Source organism: Elephantulus edwardii, unplaced genomic scaffold (assembly GCF_000299155.1).
Source record: "Elephantulus edwardii isolate Elephantulus edwardi_28Jun2011 unplaced genomic scaffold, EleEdw1.0 scaffold00059, whole genome shotgun sequence".
Classification (NCBI taxonomy): Eukaryota; Metazoa; Chordata; class Mammalia; order Macroscelidea; family Macroscelididae; genus Elephantulus; species Elephantulus edwardii.
This window is the reverse complement of record NW_006399809.1, coordinates 16,936,093-16,959,514: the sequence shown is the minus strand read 5'-3', so window position 1 is coordinate 16,959,514 and position 23,422 is coordinate 16,936,093. Positions and strand designations below refer to the sequence as shown.

At 37.9% G+C, this 23,422-nt stretch overlaps 1 protein-coding gene across 3 annotated transcripts in view; it reads right to left on the bottom strand.

The window, feature by feature from the left end:
* Positions 1-23,422, bottom strand: part of PDE1C (phosphodiesterase 1C, calmodulin-dependent 70kDa) — a 718,015-nt gene that overhangs the window by 71,809 nt on the left and 622,784 nt on the right. For all 3 annotated transcript variants that reach the window (XM_006887612.1, XM_006887614.1, XM_006887613.1), the window contains 2 exons: positions 14,980-15,207; positions 6,949-7,026 (listed from right to left, as the gene is read on the bottom strand). In XM_006887612.1, the coding sequence (XP_006887674.1) occupies positions 6,949-7,026; positions 14,980-15,207 (306 nt within the window). The remainder of the gene's footprint in view (positions 1-6,948; positions 7,027-14,979; positions 15,208-23,422) is intronic.

The following is a 23,422-nucleotide window of genomic DNA, read 5'->3' as shown; positions in this document are numbered from 1 at the left end:
GTGTTCAAGTATTACAACTTGAGACTTGAATTTGTTCTTCAGTTCCTTTATCTTGAGATAAATGCTAAGCATTTTCTTCCATTTTGATTTTCTGAATCCAGCGTTTTGTGTATGTTAATATTATTAATTAATAATTAATTATTAATCTAATGATATTAGATTAATATTTTTTGTGCTTGAGCTGGTTGAGTTCTTGGAAATAAAATTTAGATTTGTAGTATTCATATTTAGTAAGATTCTATCAATATTTTTTTTCAGATACATTTTTTTGTCTTTCTTCTCTTTCCTCTACTTTAGGGACTCCAATTACACATGTATTATGCTTTGTAAAATATCCTACAACTTATTGATACTCATTACAATAGTTTTTACCCCTTTTCGCTATTTTTATAGTTGATAGTTCTTATAATTTAATAATTTCATGTTTTTATTGTTTTCTGTTGTTGGTATCATATGCTGTCGAGTCACTTGCAACTCATAGCAACCCTATGTACAACAGCCCTAAACCCTACTCTATCTTGTGCCAATTGTACTGCCTCTGACACACCTATCCCAATTACCCTAGTCACTGAATCAATCCACCTCACAGAGGGTCTTCCCCTCCTGTGCTGTCCTTCCAACCTCCCATGCATGATGTCCCTCTCCAAGGACCTGTCTCTCCTTACAACATGTCCAAAATACGTTAGACGGAGCCTCAGAATCCATGCCTCCAAGAAGCAGCCCAGTTTAACCCTCTCTAGGATGAAACTGTTTGTTTTCTAAGCAGTCCATGATACAATTAATATACTTCTCCAGCACCATAACTCAAAGGCATCAATTCTCCTTCTATCCTTCTTAGTCATTGTCCAACTCTCTGATGCATAACAACTGATGGAAAAGACCATGGCCTGTACCAGACATACCTTAGTCTCCAGAAGGACACCATTGCCTTCAGTACTTTGGAGAGCTCCCTAACAGCAGATTTTTGCATTGCAATATGTCTTTTCATTTCCTGGCTGCTGTTGCCAAGAGTGTTGACAGTGGAGCCGAGCAAACTGAAGCTGTGAACAATCTCATTCTCTTTGCCATCCATCCTGATGCTATCAATTGGTCCAGTGGTGCGAATCTTTGTCTTCTTGACATTGATCCTCAGTCCATACTGAAGGCTGCAGTCCTTGACCCTCTGCAGTAAGTGCATGAGGTCCTCCTTGGTTTCAGCGAGCAAGGTTGTGTCATCTGCATAACACAGATTGTTGATAGATCTTCCACCACACTTCTCCTCACAGAGCCCAGCCTCTTGGATAATCTGCTCTGCATACAGGTTGAAAAGGTATGGAGACAGGACACATCTGTGGCGTACACCCCTCCCAATTTTGAACCATGTAGTGTTTTCTTGCTGTGTTCTTAAGACAGCCTCTTGGTCCAAGTATAGGTTTTGCATTAGCATGATCAAGTGTTCTGGGATTCCAATTCTTCTCATAGTCAGCTCTAGTTTGTTATGATCCACACAGTCAAACGCCTTTGCATAATCAATGAAACACAGATAGACACTCCTCTGGTATTTCCTACTTTCAGCTAAGATCCATCTAACATTAGCTACAATATCCCTAGTACCAAGACGCCTTCTAAACCCAGCCTGAACTTCTGGCAGTTCTCTGCTGATGTGTTGTTTCAGTCATTTTTGGAAAATCTTCAGTAGAATCTTGCTTGCATGGTAAATCAATGATATTGTTTTATAGTTTCCACACTCTGTTGGGGTCACCCTTCTTTGGGATGGAAACAAATATAGATCTCTTCCAGTCAGTTGGCCAAATGGTTGTTCTCCAGATTTCTTGGCACAACTTGTTGAACACATACAGGGCAGCAACTGTTAGCTGAAATACGTCAATTGATATACCATCTATTCCTGGGGCCTTATTTTTTGCTATTTCCTTCAAAGCAGCTTGAACTTCTTTCTTCATCACCATAGGCTTTGGCTCAAATGCTATTTCATTAAAATCTTCTGTATCTGCCAATTCCTTTTGATACAGAAAATAGTTTTATGATATTATTTTCTATTGTTAATATTTTCATTACTTTTCTTCTGTAATATTTAATCACATCCAACATATTTACCATTAACTTTATTTGTGTACTGCCATTAACACCAGCCATTGCATTTTTCATTGTCATACATTGTAGTTTTCATTTTTAGAAGTTCAGATTGGGCCTTTTTAATGTATTTCATGTCTCTCCTTAACTTTTGAGCCCATGAAGTACAGTTATAGCAACTATTTAAGTACCCCTTTCTTCAAATTTTAACATCTGTTCCTATTTAAGATATGTTTCAATTAACTGGTGTTTCTCATTATAGGCTGGGATTTCTTGCTTTTCTTTATGTTAAGTAATATTTAATTCCATTTTAGACATTGTGGACCTGACCCTGTAGTGTACTGAATAATTTTATATTCTGAACTTATGCTTTATCCTAGGCTAAGCTTTATTTCGTAATGCAATTAAATTACTTGAAAACACCTTCATCTTTTGAAGTCTTGCATTAAAGATTTGCTAGATGAGACTGGAGAAGCATTTAGCCTCAGCTAATTATTCTCCACCATTAAGGCAAGACAAGTATACATATTCTAAGTAACGTCCCTTAAATTAGAACATACTCAAATTTGACTAGTGTGAGCAGCCATGTTTCCCTCTATGTGTGAGTACAGAAACTGTTTCTTCTGATCTTCTTGGATGGTTCTTTATTGTCTTCAGCTGAACACTTGAGGGGGTGTACTCTTCAGATCTCTGGATTTCCACTTTTCTGTAACTCTCTCTTCTGTGGCACTGTAACCGACAAATTCTAAACATCTTGGTGTCCCTAGACTCTTTCTTACATAATTTATTAACTCATGGAATTACCAAATCTTCTTGAATGTTCTTACTGTCCTTACATCACCTGGAATCTTCTCAAATTAGAAATCTGGAGCAACTGTATAATTCACTTCATTCAATTATGATCTCTCAAAGATCACTGCTCACTATTGTCTAATATCTGATATCCAGTGTCTTTTTTGTTATTTTTATGGCTTTAGCTGGGAAAGTAAATATATTTTTTGTTGTAGAAATGTACATTCATCCACAACTCTCAAACCAATTGCCAAAGAGTCAACATCAACCCACAGCTGACCCTCCGGCAGGCTCCTAATGGCTATGAAGTGCATGGGAAGAGACTTGCCATTTTTCTTCCATGGGGTTGCTGGTCGATTTGAACCACCAGCCGCAGGAATTAGCAGCACAACTTCTTATAGACTATGCCACAGGAGTTGATCGTACATTCATAGATTGTCTCTAGTCCACTCTTACCACTCTTCACGAATGACATTTAAATTTCATATACTAATACTCATAATAGTGACAATTCTTCAGAACATTCAATGAAAGGGAAACGCCAACTGAACTCACTTTCCTGGGGCTTGGCTAATAATACTGCAGGCTTAATTGTAATCAATCTTTTGAGAGACACAATTTTTTTTATTATAATCTGTATCTTTGTTAATATAAGGCTAAGTGATGTTAAGAAGTTTTTCTTTTTGGACAACGACAATAAATTATAACAGGTTCAAGAAACAATTTTTCTACTACTATGGCTAGGAAAACAGTCAAATTAATTCATTTGTGTGGTACACTGTATTTTTCCCAATGACAACAGGGAAGTTTCAGCATTTTGAGAATTTTGGCTCAGAGACTCAGATCTCTTTGTGTCAGCACATTTCTCCTTAGGGGTAAACAAGGTACTTTCAAAGGACATGAATTCTTTGAAGGCAGTTAGAAAATTAGTGCAGCAGGACACTAAACAGTGCTTCTGTGGACTGACAGAGATAATGTACAAGAGCAATGTGTTGATTAGACCAGCATGTAATTTGCTCTCTTAGCACTCCCTGCTTCCCTCTGTGCATGCCCAGCTCAAGAGAGTTTTGGAATAACCAAGAGTGGACTAGTTTTCACTGGGTTTTCTACAAATAAATGCAATGCTACACCTTTAAACTCGAATAGATTTGACCACACTGAACACAAAAATATGCCTGGTTACTGCTTCCTAAGACCAGAGAGTGCTGGTCACTAATGGCCTCCAAAAGTTATGTCAGATGCAAGGCATTAAAAAGAATCAAAATGACTCCTTCTAGTATCAGATGTGATAACACCTATTAAAAATGAATGTTCAAAATTTATCTGGTTGTTTTTATGTAGTTTGTTTTTTAAATTAATTGGTATACCAATCTACATATTTCATTTTTATTTTGTAGCGGGACTTCATAACCAAGGAAGGGGAAGATAGGTGAGTTTGATCAAATTCTTCTCCATTACATGCCATCAAGAATTCCTTAAGCTCTGGTCAAGGTTTTTAGATAAAGTTGGTGTTAAGTTAGTGAAGCCAGATATTAAAGTCTTGATGATATCAAGCAGTAATGATGACTGCTGTCATGGTAGTCAGCCAGTGGCGAAATACAAAGTTGCTCACACCTTTTTGTACAAACTTGTAAGTGTATAGACATATATCAGCTCACTTTAGGCAGTGAAAGTGGAGGTTATAAAAGTGAAAATTGATACCTATCAAAGAAAGTCTCCCTATATTTACTATACTTTGAGATAAAGAATCCTAGTCATTAAACAAACAAAATTTATATTTATTAGGACAAAACAATATAATATCTACCTCACTGTTGCAGTCCTTGCCTGCTCATCTCCCAAACTCCTGTTTTAAATATATGGGACTGATTCAGTTAAAAGAGCAAAGGTAGAGTTAATCTAAGAAGATTTATGAAGGTAATAAAACTTAAACCACACTGTAAGACAAAATTACAGTAGATACTTGTAGCACAACATCTGCTGTGAAGCACATTTAGATTGAAGTCCCATATTAAAGAGTTGGGATTTGGTTTACTCCAATATTTTATCCTGTAAGAATTCAAATCAGAGTGTTAATGGGTCAGTTGCTGGATTAGAGATAGGTGAGATGTTCATGACTTGAACCATTCTTTTTCTCTGGTTTATCTTGTCCTGACTTAGATCCAATGATATATGGTAAGGAGCTTCCAGTATTTGAACAAACCTTATCCAGAAGAAGCATGTCTGAGAAATTGTCAAATTGAATTTCTTATGATTCACTTCTTAGTCACAATCATAAAAGAGGGCACCCTTATTAGGTAACTATCTTATTTGCATACAATTGGTCCCCTAGGTATTGTGTGATAAGATACCTGGAATAAATTATTTCAATGGTTTTAAAAAGAAAAGTTTGAGAAGTCCTACGATTAAAGATGACATATTACAATGGCTCAGGGATGAAAGCTATCAACGGTCCAGAGGAGGGGTTGAGTCCAGAGTTCTTCTTAACCCTCAATCTGACTACCCTGCATTTATTCTAATCAAACTATCTGAAGAATAACTCAGCATTAAATGTGATGTCTCCAAGGAAATATGATTGAAGGAGCTTAGGACTCTAACATTCTTCGGAAAGTTGTGCTTTTAGTTTGATGCCGTGTACATTTTTAAATTAATAACTAACTAGGAAGGAGCCTATGCTACAACAAAAACAGGGAGATTTACGTAAAAGGTGATGGCAAATATCTCAATCAAATAGCTTCAAGTTCAAAGGTAATATAACACGAATTTCAAGTTTTAGAATGTATAAATGCTGTGTATATAAAAAGGAAATGAGTTGCTTATCAAGTGCATTATTTCATGTAGGTTCCTTCTAACCTGGGTTTAGGAAGTCATCTACAGCCTCACATTTAAGACTTGCTGTTGCTGGCCAAACCATACCATAGAATCATGACTGTTTCCCAGCATTTGGGCCTCCATAATCATGAAAGTGTTGTTGTTGTGAGCCATTAGCTAGAATTGACTCCCAGTCTTTTAGAGGCTGTAAATTGCACAGGAGGAGGTCTTTGCCTATATTTCTCCTGAGTTACAGCTAATGGATTTGAACAGAACTTCCATAATCATGATACAGTTATCCCTTGATTTTTTATTTATTAACAAGTGGGATATCCCCTGCTTTTTGGAGGCTTACACCATCTTGCTTTCATGAAAAATCTATATGAGCATCTCTTTTTGCTAAATGAAAGAGATCCAAAAACGATGTTCACTTTCACACACACACACACACACACACACACACACACGTAAAAACCAAAACTAGTGGTCAGTGTTTTGGTTTTTCTTTCAGTGAATCTTCAAGGAGGCAAGAGGCGCCTTGAGCAGTGTGAGTGGAGACAGCAAACCCTCCGTCCCTGGGAACCTCGCTTAGCAACTCAGCATGGAGTTCATAGCTTTGAACTGTGTCTGTGCACCCTGTATGTTAAGATTAGGATTTATGTATTATTTGAAATGAATTATAGGTTATTTTTTTAGTGTGGGAATGCTCAAAAATAGAAATAAATCAATGGTAATTGCTTTTATTTCATGCCATTTTGGCTCACAAAGTACTTCATAAGTAAAAGGTTTCATGTTCTAATTTCAGATGGTGGAGGAAACCTGTGATATGGAATGGGTCCCTGTTTCTTCCTTAACTCATTGATGGACAAAATTAAAAATGCAAAAATAACTCCACAAATGTAAAAACCTAAAATATTGCCTATTTATGAATATACTTATACGTTTGTGAAAAAACAAAGTTGTATATGAGCAAACTTATGCAAATTCATGGTCAAAGACTTGTAAACATTTTAGGAATATGTGTCACTCCACTAGAAGTGGGAAAGAAAAGTACTTATAATGCAGAAAGCATGGCTGACAGGGAAAAGATTCAAGAATTCGTAAATTATTGAAAAAGCATAATAATAGTACTTTCAAAATGTACTGACTTGTGTTTTCAACAAAGAATATAACCATAACATTAATAGACATGATTTCGGTTTTAGGTGTAATTCTAACAAGCTTGCATTATTTTACACATTTTATGAAAAAATGTAATGGGAATTATACTCTTACCATCTGTTTTCTTGGAATCATTTCCGACATTGGATTGATCCTTCTTGTCTGATTTATTTTTGCCATCTTTCAAATCACCTGCAAGTAATAAACATGACAAATAGTATATGTATAAAGCTGAGGAAGAAGTTATAAATATTTTTAAGTCTGCCAATGTAAAATAAATATGTAAGTAAGGCTTAATTTTATAGACATTAGGGATATATATGTGAGTATAAATATTTTTTTGTAACCACATGTTAAGTCCTGAAATGTAGGTTATTATCCAGAAGTCAAGATTAGAGGTTCTATTAAATAAGACTGTACTTAGGCCAATGGTGTTCATCTTTCAATGAAGGCAGCTTACCTTTAGCATTAGATTGGGAGTAAGAACACGTACCCGTTTGTTCAACTCAGGGTACACTCAGTACTCTTCTGGAGTAAAGGTTAACATGTTTCTGAAATGGTTTTACTAGAACACAGTCATACCCAACCATTTATAATCTAAGGTTGCTTTCACACCAAAACAGCAGTTGCATCCTTTCAAAGGTGAGTGCATTTCCTCTCTCATCTATCACAGAAAAAGTTTGCTGACTCTTGTCCAAGTCAATGAAGTAACTCTCGGGCAGGTCTGTAAAACAATAATATGCCAGTGTGACTTCTGCAGGATGTGATACCCCTACCTCAGCCTTATTTTAAAGGGCTGACTAATTTTCTTATCAATCTCAAACAGCAACTTCTTTTTCAGTTTGCTGCAAAATCCAGAATGTATTACTATTTAAACACTGGTACCGACTTAGGAAAAAGGCTAATAGTAACTGCAATCTGGAACTGAGTATCTACAGACACTAAATAGACATTTATAAATATTTAGTGGGTAAATCATTTTTGTTTTTACTTTTTGTGTCAGGCAGTGTGCTAAATTGCCTTTCATGTGTCATGTCTTTACACTCTGCTTGTTGTTGTTGCTATTGTTAGGTGCCACTGACTTAGAGCAACCCTATGAACAACAGTTCTAAATCCTGTCCTATTCTGAGCCATCTTTTCCATCTCTCATATGCTTAACACCATTGTTGCAGTCACTTGTGTCAAGCATCTCTCTGGGAGGTCTTCCTTTCTTTCACTGACCCTCCACCCTTCCAAGCATAATGTCACTTTCCAAGGAATAGCCTCTCCTAGCAACATGTCCAAAGTGTGTGAGAGACAAAGCTTTGCTATCCTTGCCTCCAAGGAGCACTCCAGCTGCATCTTATCCAGGATATACCTGTTTGTTCTTTTGGCAGTTCATGGGATATTCAGCACTCTTTCCAACATCTTAACTCAAAACATCAATTCTGCTGTCATCCTTAGTCAGTGGCCAGCTCTCTGATGCATAGCAAGTAAGGGGAAAGACCATGGCCTGAATCATTCACTCCATATTCTTCAAACTGACATCATTGTTCTTCAGTAATCTGGAGGGATCCCTGACAGCAGACTTGTCCAGACCCAATACATCTTATCTCCTGACTGCTGGTACCAAGTGTGCTGATTGTGGATCCAAGTAAGATGTAATCATTGGCAATTTCTATTCTTGCTCCATCTATCATGATGCTGTCCACTGGGCCATATAAAAGCTTCTCATATGATAGTTATTAAATTCTTATAATAATAAATCTATTATAATAATCATTACAAAGGTATGACTAATCAAATTGGGCATATTCATCAAAGATTAGTTTGCTAAATGCTCAATTTGCTGCCTAACAAATTCACCTAGTGACTGAGAATGTTATCCAGGTTTTGATTTTTCTTGACTCCACTACAAGCTATTCTGGCACTTACAGCATTCTGGACACATCCCCGTGTTTCTCTACACCTCCTGGGACTATGTCCTCTTTTAACTTTGACTCTGCATATCCTTCTGGTAGCTAAACTGCTCATGTTGGTTGGTTATACCATAGATCCGGTTTGGCTAATTTCACAGATTTTAATCAAATGGTCCATTGACCTGTCCTCAAAATGATTTTGCTAAAATTGACACGTGGAGAATCAACATGGATCTTGTCTGTTTCCTCACTTAGTGGTGGAGGAACTTGAGAAACACAGATGAAGTAATGTACCATGCTGGTGTTGTTGCTAAGTACCACTGAGTCAGAAGCAACCCATAGCTCCTCTGCTAGTGGCTTTTCAGAGGCAGTAAATCCCCCAGGAGGAGACTGCCCATTTTTTTTTTTCAGGATGGATTTTAGATTTTTGACTTAAGGAAATTGATGTATTAGAAATAATAAGATGGTTGAATGAGAGTTCTTGTGATGTGAATTTTTTTATATTAATTTTAATGAAAGTTTACAGACTTAGGGTTTCCAGTCATTCATTGTTGCATTATTCTCCTTGCCCACCCACTCCCCCCAATTCACTTTTCTCCTTGATAAGTAAAAGAAAAACTCTTTCCTTGTTATGCAATCCCTCCCTGCCCCCCAAATCCACTGCACTGTGCAGTCTTCATTCTGGACTCCTGTCATGACAATAATACCTAATCATATATCCCTTTTAAACAGTTCTCTCCCTCATCAGTTGCAATGTAGTATATACATTATTCCTCCCCTTCTTCTCTGACTTCCCTCAATCCCAATGTCAGTCCTGTTTTACAATAGTGGCCCTATAGTGACTGCCCATTTTTCTCCTGCAGAGCAGCTTGTAGTTTTGAATCACATACCTTTGAGATAGCAATGCAATTCTTTACCACTAAGTCACCACAAATTAATCTGGTTCTAGAAGCCAAATTATTTAAATATTTTCATCTCAAAATGTTCAATTAATATATTTACAACAAAATGGTTTGTTGGTATTGTGAGATGTCACTGAGTAACTCTAACTCACTGTATGAAAAAAAGGTCAAAAACTCGCCGTATCCTAGGTCATCTTCACAGTGTCTATCACACTCAAGTTTATTGCTGCAATCAATCTATCTAAGCGAGGGTATTTTTCTCTTTCACTGAACCTCCAGTTACGTTGTCTTTTTCCAGGGGCCAGTGCCTCCTGATAACGTGTTCACAAAACGGTTGTTGTTGTTATGTGCCATCGAGTCACTTGTGACTCATAGCGACCCTATATACAACAGCCCTAAACCCTGCTCTGTCCTGTGCCAAACGCACCGTCTCCAATACACCCATCCCGATTACCCCAGTCACTGAATCAATCCACCTCATGGAGGGTCTTCCCCTCCTGTGCCGTCCTTCCACCCTCTCAAGCACAATGTCCATCTCCAAGGACCCGTCAGTCCCTCCTTACAACTAAGGGTTAATTTTTTTTTAGTGGAAATAATCCACAAATTAAGCACTTAAAGGAATTTAACAAATCTTAAACTAGAGTTGCTAGGTAATTGTTGTAGCTACTAGATGTCATTGAGTCAACTACCACTTGGAGTGATCCTACGAAGAACAGATCTGAACCTTGCCCTATTCTGTGCCATCGTCATCACATTTGGTATACCCAAGCTCTCTCGGACCTTCCACCTTTTCTCGTATGTCTTTTTCCAAGGACTAGTCCCTTCTGACAACATGCCTAAAGTATGCAAGATGAAGTTTCACCATCCTTGTCTCTAAGAAGCACCCAGGTTTGTTCTTTTGAAAACCACGAAATACTCAGTACTCGTCTCAGATACCATAATTCAAAAGCTCTGATACTTCTGCTGTCATCCTTATTTGTTATCCAACTTTCACATGCATAGGAAGCAACTAAAAAGATCATGGCTTAGAGCATCTAACTTTATAAATGGAGGTTCTAGCTCTTTAGCACTTTAGCGAGATCCTGGACAGTAGATTTTCTCAATGCAACCTATACTTTCACTTATCAGTTTGCTGTGTTAGGGGACTTACTTGCTTGTTGCTGCTTATGATATAGTTTATGTACGTACATGTTTGCTTGTTTATAGTTTGCTCTTATGAGTACACTTGTCTCTCAGCTTGCTGATGTGACCTGTAGGTTGCCGTGATATGGGAAACTACACACTAGTATTTCAAATATAGTAAAATTGGCCATGGTGGACAGGTTTCACCAGAGCTTCCAAATTAAGACAGACTAATAAGCAAGAGTGGTTCTCCACTTCTGAGATAACAGGCCTTTGAAAATCCTAGGTAGTATGAACAGTTTACACACTTGACCGCTAACTGAATGAGTAGATTCCAATTCTTCAAGTACTTCTCCCCCATCCCCAGTTCTAGGCTAATGCAAATGAGGTTAACCAGGAGTCACAGTTGATCTGATAGTAATTGGTATTAAGCCAGGTCATGAGTAAGCAACGGAGTCGCTGAGTGGCATAAACAGTTAGGCACTCTACTAGCAAAGGTTTAGCAGTCTGAACCCATCCAATCTTAAACACTCTGTGGAACAACTCTACTTTGTGCACGTGGATTATAATCAATTCAACAACCACCACCACCACTAGTCAAAAAATTCACCAGGTTTCCTCTGATTCTGAGTTCTGCAATGAGATAAACTGGTGTGGAGGGCTGGGCAGGGGTCTCATAGACACACACAGGGCCCAAGTATGAGGAGTTTAGAGGAGCATGGGGTCATAATCTTCTAAAATCATCAATAGTCAAAAGAGAAAGTGTTCTTTGGAGGCTCCATGAAGCAATTCTAATACTATGTGTCTTTGCTTTAACAATTCTAGAGATGGCCAGATACTTGAACTGTGTCATCAGACACAGTTCACAGAAAAGTGATCTCTTTTCCCTCACCGATCCTCCACACCCCTAATGCACTTGACTTTAACCCTTCCAGTCTGCTCCATTCTGGAGCTTGACCCATCACTGTAGCATGACTAGGATGTCTTCCAAAAGTAAGCAGGAAAGTTCAATACACGGGACGCTGGCCTACATCGTGGCAGATTGCCTTCTCCATGACCAGTGTTGGAAGAAACAAAAGCTTCAGGAATCCCGTAAGTGCTGATGAGAGATCAAACTCTGATGAATCTCCTTAATCCTTCAGCTCAAAGCTGGAACATGTCTTTTTTTTTTTTCCTTTCTTCCTTTTTCTATTGTTTTAAATTCTTTTTTCCTCTTTTTAAAAAATTAATTTTAATGAAAGTTTACAGAGACTTAGGGTTTCCAATCATTCATTTTTGCACTTTTCTCTCTCTGCCCACCCCCTCCACCATTTCACTCTTCTTGAAAAGTAAAAGAAAAACTCTTTCATTGTTATGTGATGCCTCCCCCTCAAGTCCACTCCACTGTGCAGCCTTCATTCTGGACTCCTGTCATGACAATAATACCTGATAATATATGCCTTTTAAATAGTTCTTTCTCACATCTGTTTCAATGCAGTATACATCATTTCTCGCCTCCTTCTCTATTTTCCCTCAAGTCCGATGTCAGTCCCATTTTATAACAGTGGCCCTATGCAATATTTATCCTTTTGTGACTGAGATATTTCACTCAACATCTATATATATAAAGAGTGCTGGGATGGTGACACTACTGTTAGATGACAACCCTTGAACAGAACTCATGATATAAGTCTTTGTGGGTCAGATGTTGCATAATGGCCAATGTGAACTGTTAGTCAATAAAAGGAGGAACAAAAGAGCCTATCTGTTCAGTTACAAATCATTTTAATTAGGTAGCTGTAAAACAGTGCCGGACCACCATTCGCTGTTCTTGTTATTGCTCTAAGTTGATTTCTTTTCCCCACTTCTCATTTAAGACTTCCCTTTTAGAGAGAAGAATAGATTGTCATTACTTTGGGAAATAAAGTTTTGAAGTCAAGTCAGCTGACTAGAATGAATGCTCAGTCTCCTGTTTTGTTCATTTCAAGAATTCCTCTTAACCTTCCAAAAAATAAGTTATCACCACCCTTAGGGTGGGTAATTGCCTCCCACGTAATTAACAGCCTTTGAAAACCTGCTGGAAGGTCAGCTATCAGTTGGTTCCAACTCGATGGTACACAACAACAATAATCCTCTCTGAGGTGACAATGTTTATATTGTTGCTGTTGTTAAGTGCCATCAAATCATAGACGACTCATAGTGACCCTATGAACAAAAGACTTGCACACTTGTAAAATTTTCACTATTTCTCTAGGTTCATGGTGTTTCTGGAGGCAAGTTATTTTGGAAGTTGATGTCACTCCTGCTTCTAAGTGGGGTCTCCACCAAACACTGTCCACCATGGGTAACCATTATGGTATTTGACACATCACTGTCACAGTGCTTAGCATCACAGCAACCACGAGTTACCTTACTCACGTCAAATTTATAACTTCATTGTGATGGACTTGCTTGTCTTCTTGTTTTACTTTACTGACTTGACCACGAATTTGTAAGTTATGGCCCATAAGCTAAACATGACCAGTTACCTGTTTTTATAAGACCCACAAAATAAGAATGGTTTTTATGTCTTCAAATCATTGAGGGAGAAAAGAATTATATCTTGGGGCATGTGAAAATTCTATTAAATTAAAATTTTAGTGTCCCAAAGTAAAATTTTATTGAAATACTGCCATGCTCATTGTGCACATATTGTTTATAGCAGCGTTTGTGCCGAAGTGGCAGAGCAAACTACAGCTGAGATCATGTGGCCCACAAAACTGGAAGCACCTGGCCCTTTATAGAAAGGTTTATATAAATCTTGTGGATAGCAGTCCCAGTATTTCCTTCTGGAGAGCTGTCTCAATACTTCATCAATTCTTCTCATTGATGGCATCAAACCACGTAGGTTGTAGAAAAAGATTGTTTCAAACATTGAATTTGGCCTGAGATCTCTAATTAGTGGTTGCTGACCCTTAGGAAAGTAATTTAATTTTGCTAACTCTGTAGATAGATAGACAGATGATATCTATCTATCTATCTATCATCTATCTATCAATCATCTATCTACCTATCTTTCTCCACTTCCTAAATAACATGCCTCCAGAAACTCTATAAACTTTGATAAATGACGATAGTTGTAGAGGGGTTTCAGGCCTTTTGTTCATAGGGTCACTGTGAGTCGTGCTCAACTAGAAGGCAATCAGCAACAACAAACAACATATATATATGAAGTATATCTACCTAGAGATCTCTGCTGGTCTAGTAATAAGAAGCTGCATTGCACACCCAAAGGCATGCAGTTCGAATACACCAGATACTCTGTGGGAGAAGGATGGGCAACCAATCTCCTCTGAAAACTCACTGGAGGCTCAGCTACGGGTCATTTCCAACTCAACAGCACACAGCTACCACCACAACAAATCTGCTTAGCTATGGTGGCTTAGTGGTAGGAACTGTGCTGCCAGAGCCAAAGTATGTAATTCAAATCCACCAGCTGCTCCACAGGAGACAGATGAGCAATACCATCCTGTGCAATTTACGGCCTCTGAAAGTCTGCTAGAGTCAGCTCGAATTGGTCAGTTCCAACTCAATGGTACACAACAACATAGCTACCTGCAAGGGTCATTATTTTTTTTTTTTAATGATTTTTAAAAGAGAAAATCTCACATAAAATGTCTGGAACATATTAAGCATTAAAAAATGTTTTTGGTTTTTAAGATTAGTTGGAGGATGTAGATCTCTTCACATACACTGAGAGATGTAGGGATGGTACAGGAGCAGGCTGTGTTTCATTTTGTGAGGTCACTGTGGGTCAGAACCAACTTAACAGAATATAACAATAAAAACAGCATTTGAAGGCACTTACTTCCAGACGTGACCTAGCAAATACAGCATGATCGCAGATGGGCACAAAAACTAGATCCCATCTCTGGTAGACCATCTGGCCCGATGGGGCACTGAACATGTAAAGCAGAACTTTAACAGTATCTTGTGCTTAGTTAAGAAATGGGATTTGGAGGTGGTGATGGAGTAAATGCCTTTGTTGTTACTACTATCATTTAGGATTTACAAGAGGCCTATGCTGTGAGTAGGAACCATAATGTGCGTTTTACAGAGATAGTGGAAGGGTAAGTAACCGAATGATGATTCCCAACATGTGAGAGGCACAACCATGACTCGAATCTAGGTGTATCTGATGGTGAAACTGCGCTGCTCTTCGCCAGGACCCAGTGCCCTCGGTGCTCCCAGCACAGAGAACTCACCATTCTGCTGCTTCTCTCCTGCCTTCTCAGCCTTAGACGCTTTCCCACGAGCGTTGTCACTTTTGCTTGTGCGTGTTCCATTGACCTGCGTCTTCACTTCCCCAGGTGCCTTCTTCTCAGCTTTTCCAGCTGCTCCTTCCTCAGATTGGCTTTTGGCTTCCATTTCCTTTTGCTTCTCCTCGGCGGCCAGGCGTGCCTTCTCCTCCGCCTCCTTCTTGGCTTTCTCCTCTGCACACATTGAGAGTTGCCAAAGGAGTAGGAAAGAGAAAAGAGACGATGACATTAGGAGGATGGCTTCTTAGAAGAAAACAAATCACAATTGTCTGCACTGAGAACTGATACACTAAAATGACCTGAAATATTTACTTAGCATTTTCTGACATACTTTTGGTAAATTCAAGGAAGATTAGCATATATATTTGGAAAACCAATTGTCTATTCACTGAAATTATCTTTATACAAAATAAAACACCTCAGACTCATTGCCTTTGGGCAGGAGTGGACTCAGATGATCCTCCAGCGGATTTCCATAGCTATAAAGCACACCAGAGAAGAGAGAATCCACTGTGGGAGATACCAGGTAGGCATTATCTTTGAACTAGCCGCACAACTACTTATTCATTACTGGTGATGACATTTCTAGTAGGAAGACATTAATAATAAGGAGAAGCATCACTAGTAAATGAATACTGTCACCAACATAATTATTGTTATTATTGCTGGCAGAAATCTATCACGTGCAGGGAACACTGGTGGCCTAGCAGGTAGAGAAATGTACACCCAACCCAAAGTTCAAATCCACCAGCTGCTCCATAGGGGAAAGATGGGAATTCTTCTCCTATGCAGTTTACAGCCTCTGAAAACCCAGTGGAGGCTCAGCTACGGGTTGCTTCCGATCCCATGGCAATAAACAACTATCAAATGTGTCTTTGAAGTCTGGCATCAAGCTAAGAGCTTTCAAGAATTATTTTCATCATCCAAATAACCTTTTATTTGTTACAACAACCTTCCAATAAGAGGCAGCTATTATTTTTTTAATTTAATGAATGTTTACAGAGACTTTGGATTTCCTTTCATTCATTGTTGCACACTTTCCTCTCTGCCCACCCCTCCCCTCCAGTTCACTTTTCTCTTTGTAAAGTAAAAAAAAAATAATAAAAAAGAAAAATTTCATTGTTATAAAATGACACACACACCCCCCTCCAGTCCACTCCACTATGCAGCTTTCATTCTGGACTCCTGTCATGACAATAATACCTAATCATATATCCCTCCTAAACAGTTCTTATTCTAACTCTATTGTAAGAATATAGAAACCAAGTTCATAATAGTAGGAAGTTGCACTAACAGCACAGAGGCTAAAGGTACTTCTATGGTGGTTTGAATCCACCAATGGTTCTATGGTGGAGTGATGAGTAATCTTGTCCCATGTGATTTACTGTCTTGAAAACTGACTTGAAAGTCAGCTATGAGTCATTTCTGACTCAATAGTAATGACTTGAGTTTTTGGAACCATTTTACTTTTCTCTGTGCTTACATAAGGTTGCATCAAATGTCACCCATGAGAGTTTATTGTTTGTCCTCTCAAATGCAATCTGGAGGGAGCAGGAATGAGAGAGCTTACATACCGTCCAAGTTATTCTACCATGCAACTAGAAGCACTGGACTAAGTTACAAATGAATGTCATTTAGTATCCAGGAAGAAGAATGAATGTATTGAAATCATGATGCTGGTAAAAAATATTAAATCTGCCACAGACTGTCAGAAGAATGAACATATTTGTTTAGGGAGAAGTAAAATCAGAATTCTCCTTAAAGCTGAGAATGGTGAAACTTCATCTCAGACACTTTGGTGATAAAATCCAGAGTGACCAGGCCCCAGACAAGGACCTCATGCTTGGTATTGTGGTTGTGTATGGCTGAGTTAGAATGGACCCAAAGCTGACCCTCTAGGAGGTTTTCAGAGACAGTAAATCACGCAGAAGGAGATAGCCCACCTTTCTCCCACAGAGCAGGTGGAGGATTAGAAGTGCATGCTTTTACTTTGGCGATACAATTCCTTACCACTAAGCCACCAGAGCTCCCTTGGAGAGTTTGTTAAAAAAAAAAAAGAGGATGACACTCCTCAGTGAGAGGGACTGGCACAGTGACTACAGCGACAGTGACAATGAGTTTTCATAAAGCAAGCATTTGTGATGGAGTGGGACCAGTGTTTCATTTTTGTTGTGCATGGAGTCACTATGAATCAGAACCCATTTGATGACACAAAACAATAAGAGTAACATTCAGTACACTTCCTTCCAAACAGGACATAAAGCATCATAGCTTCATATGTTGCTGTTATGTACTGTCAAGTTGCTTGCGACTCATAGTGACCCTATGTACAAAGCCCTAAACTCTGCTCTGTCCTGTACCAACCACACTGTCTCTGACACACCCATCTCGATTACCCCAGTCACTGAATCAATCCACTTCATAGAGGGCCTTCCCCTCCTGCACTGTCCTTCCACCTTCCCAAGCACGATGTCCCTCTCCAAGGACCCGTCTCTCCTTACAAAATGTCCAAACTATGTTAGATGGAGCCTCAGAATTCTTGCCTCCAAGGAGCCTCCTGGTTTCACCCTTTCCAGGATGAATCTATGTACAAAAATACTTTCATATACACTATGATAATCTTCTGACTTCTACAGAAAGGTAGAGTCAATGAGTATGAAATACTTTTTTAGAAGCTGATGGAAAAATTATTTTCTCAGCAGGCTGCAGGGCCCAGGCAGCCCCTGGAATGTCCATTAGCAGGGTCTTCTCAGGCTTCTTTTGTGCCTTGAGATCAGGGGCCAAATGTCATCACCAACTGCCCCATACTTAGCACCACGTATGGCACAGAGCACGTGTTCAGAGTACTTGATGACTAAATATATGTAGACAGGGATATGATTTACCCTATCTGTCAATATGACTTTATTTGTACATATTCTACCCTCAGGATAAAATAAAGAAAGCAAAACATTCTATTCTTAAAGAGTTAACCACTTGACAGATGTTAAGTTTTCTTAACTACTAGTGAAGGTAAATCAAAGAGATCTGTCCTTACTGCACTGAGAAGGAAACTGAGGCAAGGGGAAGAAGAGTTCATTTCCATTCAGAGCTAGTAGGAGGGAGAATACTGTATAACCCCCTCACTGAATGCCCATTTAATCTCACAAGCTTTCAAAACACAGGAGAAATATTCCCACATCGAAAATAATTTTGATAAAAATGGAAGGTGTTAAAATCAGATTTACCATGAAAAAGCATAAAATATTATCTGAGCAAGAAAAATTCATTTGACAATGAGTCAGACCAATTTTCTATGGGAAATCGCGCAAAACCCAAATGTTAAATGGGGCATGCATTTCTGATTTTGCTGAAGTGTGGTTGACATCAGGCAATTAATGTTTACGTTAATAAATAGTAGCTACTATGACATCATAATCAGACCGGATGAGTCAGCCTCCCTGTGCAATTCCTTTCTAATTATGTTCCAGCAGATGGTTCTGCAAGGCTCCTTAACTTGGCTGTTAGATTTCTTTCTCTGCCTCATATCTTTCTAATATATGCTGTTAATAAAATCACCTCGACAGCACTGAAAATGGTTTTATGTAAAGTAAGTGAGCAAAAATGGTCAAATAAGGGAAAAAACCAAAGATAGATATATAGATATATAGATAGATAGATAGATAGATGATAGATAGATAGATAGATAGATAGATTATATATATCTATATCTCCTTTCCAGTGCATTCGGTTTTCAAGAGTAGTGACTTCATCTCACAGACTTAGGGCATGTTATTAGAAGGAGCCAATCCTTGGAGAAGGAGGACATCAGGTTTGGTAAAGCAGAAGATCATAAAAAAAAAAAGGAAGACCTTCAAAGAGATACACGGACATAGTGGGTGCAAAATGGGCTCAAACACAGCAGGGATTGGGAAGATGGGATAAGACAGGCCAGGGTTTCACTCTGCTGTATATGGGGTCACTAGGAGTCAATCCATCCTACAACATGTAATAACTACAGCAGGTTTCAAAGGTGGCATATACAGAAAAAAAATTTTTTTTCTAAGTCTTAGATTTAAAGTCCTTGACATTCTTAATCCTCTGTATTCTTGTTACTTTTGTTATGTGTTGTAAAGAATAAATTCATAGCTGTCTTTCAAGTGGATTTTCAGATACTGTAAATCACATTACAGGAGATTGCCTGTCTTTCTCCCGTGGAGCACCTGGTAGATTCAAACTGCCTGTCTTTGGGTTGGCAGTGCAACTCCTTACCACTAAGCCACTGAAGTCCTTATAATCTTCAATAGTTGTAGAAAACAACTGTTCAGTTCACCTTTGTTTCCTTTGCTTTCAATTTTGTGCTGAGGTAGCAACAAGATGAATTATGAAAACGTAATGAAGGTACAGCAAAGCCCTCGTAATCCATGATCCATAAATTACATCATTGGCAACCGAAATTTGGCTTTAGTCCACCTTAAATGTCTATGTCATCTTGAATAAAGTACATTGATTTCTTCATTTAATTTGTTCACTCAAATAACAATGTTGTATGATATTCCTTAAAAAAATGAACTTTTCTGAAACACTTACTTTACCTAGAGAAAGAGAGGAAAAAAATACCCCAACAACAAAAATACTATATGAACAGCAGACTTTTCAACTTTCAATACTGAGAACATTTTAGAGAGGAATAATATTTGGAAATGATTCTGTCATAATAGGTTTTAGATCACAGTTTGGAAATAAAGATCAACCTCTAAACAACTGTTGACATCGTTCCAAAATTTGACCATAGCTGCTTGGGGACAAAAAAAATCTGCCTTTTCAGTAAAAATGTAGTAAAAAATTTGTTGGAATTCTAGTTCTACTTTACAAAACATTCAATTAGAAGTTTTTACAAGGTATCATTCATTATTGTTTTTCTTTTACCTTGCATGTGAATTCACATTTCAAAATAAAACTTATGCAAGTCAGTTCAGAGAGATCACTAGGCAATGATTAATAAGTTAGAGAATCAAAGTAGAAAAAGGAAAAGTGTTCTTTTAAAATTGCAGAGAAAGGGCTATTGATGCGGTCTCACAAAGAGCTGCCAAACTCTATATTTAGCAGTAAGAACATGTTGTGATAGTTATTGTGGCAAAAAAAATGGTCTAGCTGTTCATCAAAACTTTGCTTTTCCTTTGACTATGAGAATCAGAAGGTTTCTCAACCTATTTCATCCTCAGGTGTGAGCACATGACCACACCCCTCATTGTCAGGAAGGGTAGGGGAAGGAAGCAAAATAGCACAGGAATAATTTTGAATAATCAGTTCTCAGTTAAATACAGAACAACAAAATGGCCCTTCTAAGCAGCTAATCACTTGGGGAATAGTAGCACTACAGGATATTCCTAAAAAATGTTTGTCAAAAAGAAGTACTTCAGCCAACAGAAAAATTCAAATAATATTAGAACCCCCCAAATTATATATATATTAATGATGTCTAAAGAAACCTAAAACTTAATGTTAAATACAGTAATTGTTGTTGAACTGGACTTGAAACTTGATGCAATATTAAAAATTAATTATTGAAAAACAGGATTATTTCAAGATGATAATTTAATTATGTAGTGCTTATGGTTGTTGTATATCAGAATGGGAACAGATCCATGACTTGGAGGCTGTCCGTCCTTCTCAATTTAATTATGGCCTCCTAGATTTAAATTCTCATATAATTTCAATGGGTTTTGATGACCTGATGGGTAAGGAGTTGTGCTGGTAATTCAAATCCGCCAGATGCTTGCTTCAGGGAGAAAGATGGGCAATCTCCTCCTGTGCAATATACGGCCTCTGAAAACCTGCCGGTCAGTCAGTCATGAGTCAAGAAAAGAGAGAGAAAGAGAAGTAATTCCTCCAACAAAGTGATGCATGGTGATGGTGGATATAAATTAGATAGTGGATATAATTTTTTCACCATTTGCCAATAATGCAATATTTGCTATTATAATATTTCAGTTTTTACATTGATAGTTTTAAGTAAATAAAAAATAAAAATAAAAATTCTGGCAGAATAAAAATAGGATGTGGGGGGGAAGACCATAAGCAGAGTTAAAAGGCACGTGACAAACTGCAGTAGGATGGGAACTGCACCATATTATGTAAATTGAAGAACTGGCATACTCTTGTACGACTATGACTAATATTCATATTCAATAAAAATAATAATCGGCTCTGGTGGTTTAGTCTATAGGCAGTTGTGCTGCTAACCCAAAGGTCATGCTTTTGGTTGTTCAAACCCACCAGCAGAGCTATGGGAGAAAGGCAGCCAATCTCCCTTCATGTAATTTCCAGCGTTAGACACCAAAAGAGTGTCTGTTATGAGTTAATTCTAACTTGACAGCAATGAGTGAGTGAGTGAACATGAGTAATAAAGAAGAAAACATAATCACAGAAAACAAAAAGGAAAGAAATAACAAATTTGCAATGAAATATCCTATTCAGTTAACATATCAGCACAGATTAAAAAAAAATCTTAGTAACTCATGTTGGCATAAATTTAGGAACATAAGTGCGGCCATTATAGATCTTTCTACTTGTAGACAAAATTTACATGAGAAGTCATTAAGATAAATTGGTAGTGCACACTAAGAGACTAAATATTTTTATCTGCTTTGACACGGGATGCTCATATATAGAAATTAATCCCCATTAAATAATCAGGAATAAGCTTAAGCATTTCTACATTTGAATGCTCAAAACAGTGTTATGTACAATCATAAAGAATTAGAAAACTAAATGTCCAGAAGATTAAACTATGTCATTCCATACAACGTAGACACTTAAATGTGATTTTTCTCAATATTATTATTAGCATTCAATGTTCAAGATTACATTGGGAAAAAAACCAGAATACAAAATAATTTCATTCCAATTAGGAGGAAAATGTACTTACACATATGCATAGTAGAGCAAGAAATACGTTGTTGCTGGAGGCCACTGGGTTGGTTGATTTCTAGTGACTTCATGCATAAGAGAAGAGTGGGCTGCCTTATCTTATGCATTAATTTTAATAACAGTTATATCCAGTTAAAGAAAATTGTATTCTCTTATTTTTATACTTTTCTTACATTGTATTCTAAAACCGAACCCATGACCATCAAGTCGATCTTAAATCACTGTTAACCTATAGGACTGCCTTATAACATTCCCACAGCTGTAGAGCTTTTTAGAAGCAGACTTACTGCTTTATCTTACTCCTGTGGAGGGGCTGGTAAGTTCACCACTCTCCTGCCTGGGCTCCTATTCATAACTTAAAAACATCCTACTTCTCAACTAAAAAAAAAAGTGTCTTCAAATATACACACTACACTGTTAAACAGATCTATACTATCAGATCTATGAAATGCTACACAAACAGACAAACACACATAACTTTGGTTAAAAACAATGATTTTTCAACTGTGAGAGATGTGAAGCATATTAATCTGCTTTTGCTTAGTGTTTAGCAGTTACAGGCTGTGGCTTAGTTACACTGTAAATGAGGTTGTTGTAGAAGCTCTGTCTCACATACTCTGAGCACGTGACCAACAGGGACTGGTCATTGGAGAAGGTCATGCTCAGAAGGGTAGAGGTATAGGGCAGGAGAGGAAGACCCCAGATGAGATGGATAGATACAGTAACTGGGACAATGGAGGTAGGTGTGTTGGAGTCAGTGAGACTGACTCAGGATAGGACAAGGTTCAGAGCTTTTGTGCTCTTATAGGGTCACTATAAGTCTCAGGGAACTCGACAGCACCTAACAACAATGACAGTCTTTAAGGAGTTGTGCCGCTCATCCAAGAGCTACACATCCTTGGTGGCTTGAAACCCCCAGTGTTTCTGCCAGAGGCAATCTCCTCTGACTCCATTTATAGCCTTGTAAACCTGAAGGAGGGTCATAATAAATGAGAGAATAAAGCCAAGACTTTAGGTAAAGTTCCATTTCTCAGCAGTTTAATAGTTAATATATAAAGAAGTTCTCTTGGAACCAAGTTTCTCAAGTGGAAAACATTGCTGTTGTGTACTTTCAGTATAGAATAGAGTAATAGCTGGTTCTCCAGTGGGGTTTTAGAGGTAGTAAATCACACGGGAGATTACTCATCTTTTTCCTGTGGAGTAACTAGTGAATTCAAACTGCCTGCCTCTGGGTTGGTGGCGCAATGCTTTATCATCAAGACACCGTCTGGGACCATGCACACCAAGTACAAACTGATCACTGAAGCTCAAATGCAAACTACTGTTGTTTTTGTTTTGATAACTGGAAGGCTGAAAAAGTGATACTGTATGCATGTGTGAATATATACACAGATCTATCTATCTATCTATCTATCTATCTATCAAATCTATCTATCTATCTATCTATCTATCTATCTATCTATCTATCTATCTATCT